Source organism: Penaeus monodon, chromosome 21, assembly GCF_015228065.2.
Source record: "Penaeus monodon isolate SGIC_2016 chromosome 21, NSTDA_Pmon_1, whole genome shotgun sequence".
Classification (NCBI taxonomy): Eukaryota; Metazoa; Arthropoda; class Malacostraca; order Decapoda; family Penaeidae; genus Penaeus; species Penaeus monodon.
Genome location: NC_051406.1, coordinates 21723511 through 21723857, shown reverse-complemented (window position 1 = coordinate 21723857; position 347 = coordinate 21723511). Strand labels below are relative to the sequence as shown.

At 45.0% G+C, this 347-nt stretch overlaps 1 protein-coding gene across 1 annotated transcript in view; it reads left to right on the top strand.

Moving 5' to 3' along the window:
• Positions 1–347, top strand: part of LOC119586608 (DNA polymerase theta-like) — a gene marked incomplete at its 3' end in the record, with an annotated part of 48768 nt that overhangs the window by 31933 nt on the left and 16488 nt on the right. The window contains 1 exon segment of the mRNA XM_037935358.1: positions 158–325. Within this exon segment, the coding sequence (XP_037791286.1) occupies positions 158–325 (168 nt within the window).

Here is a 347-nt window from a genome sequence, read left to right as displayed (position 1 = left end):
CATATACAAAGGATTAAACATGCCAGGGAAATAAGAAAATATTGAAAAGTGTCACAATGCACATTTTAAAACAAAGCCCATCTTGTGAGTTGTTAAATTTATAAAATAACTTGAGAAATGGCAAATTTATCTGATACATGTACTCCTACCTGCTCAGGCTGGAAAGTGACAGGACAGAGCCGTACCCCACGACGGAGCCAGCGGCCACTGGAGAAGGAGGTAGCAGGGCTGGTGGTGGAAAATACGGGGCTTCTGCTTGTGGGAATGGCCATCTGTTGGGGTGGCCGTGATGCCTACTACATCAACCTAAGGACAGTGCAAGAGGGTGAGTTGGTGTAATGATTGAT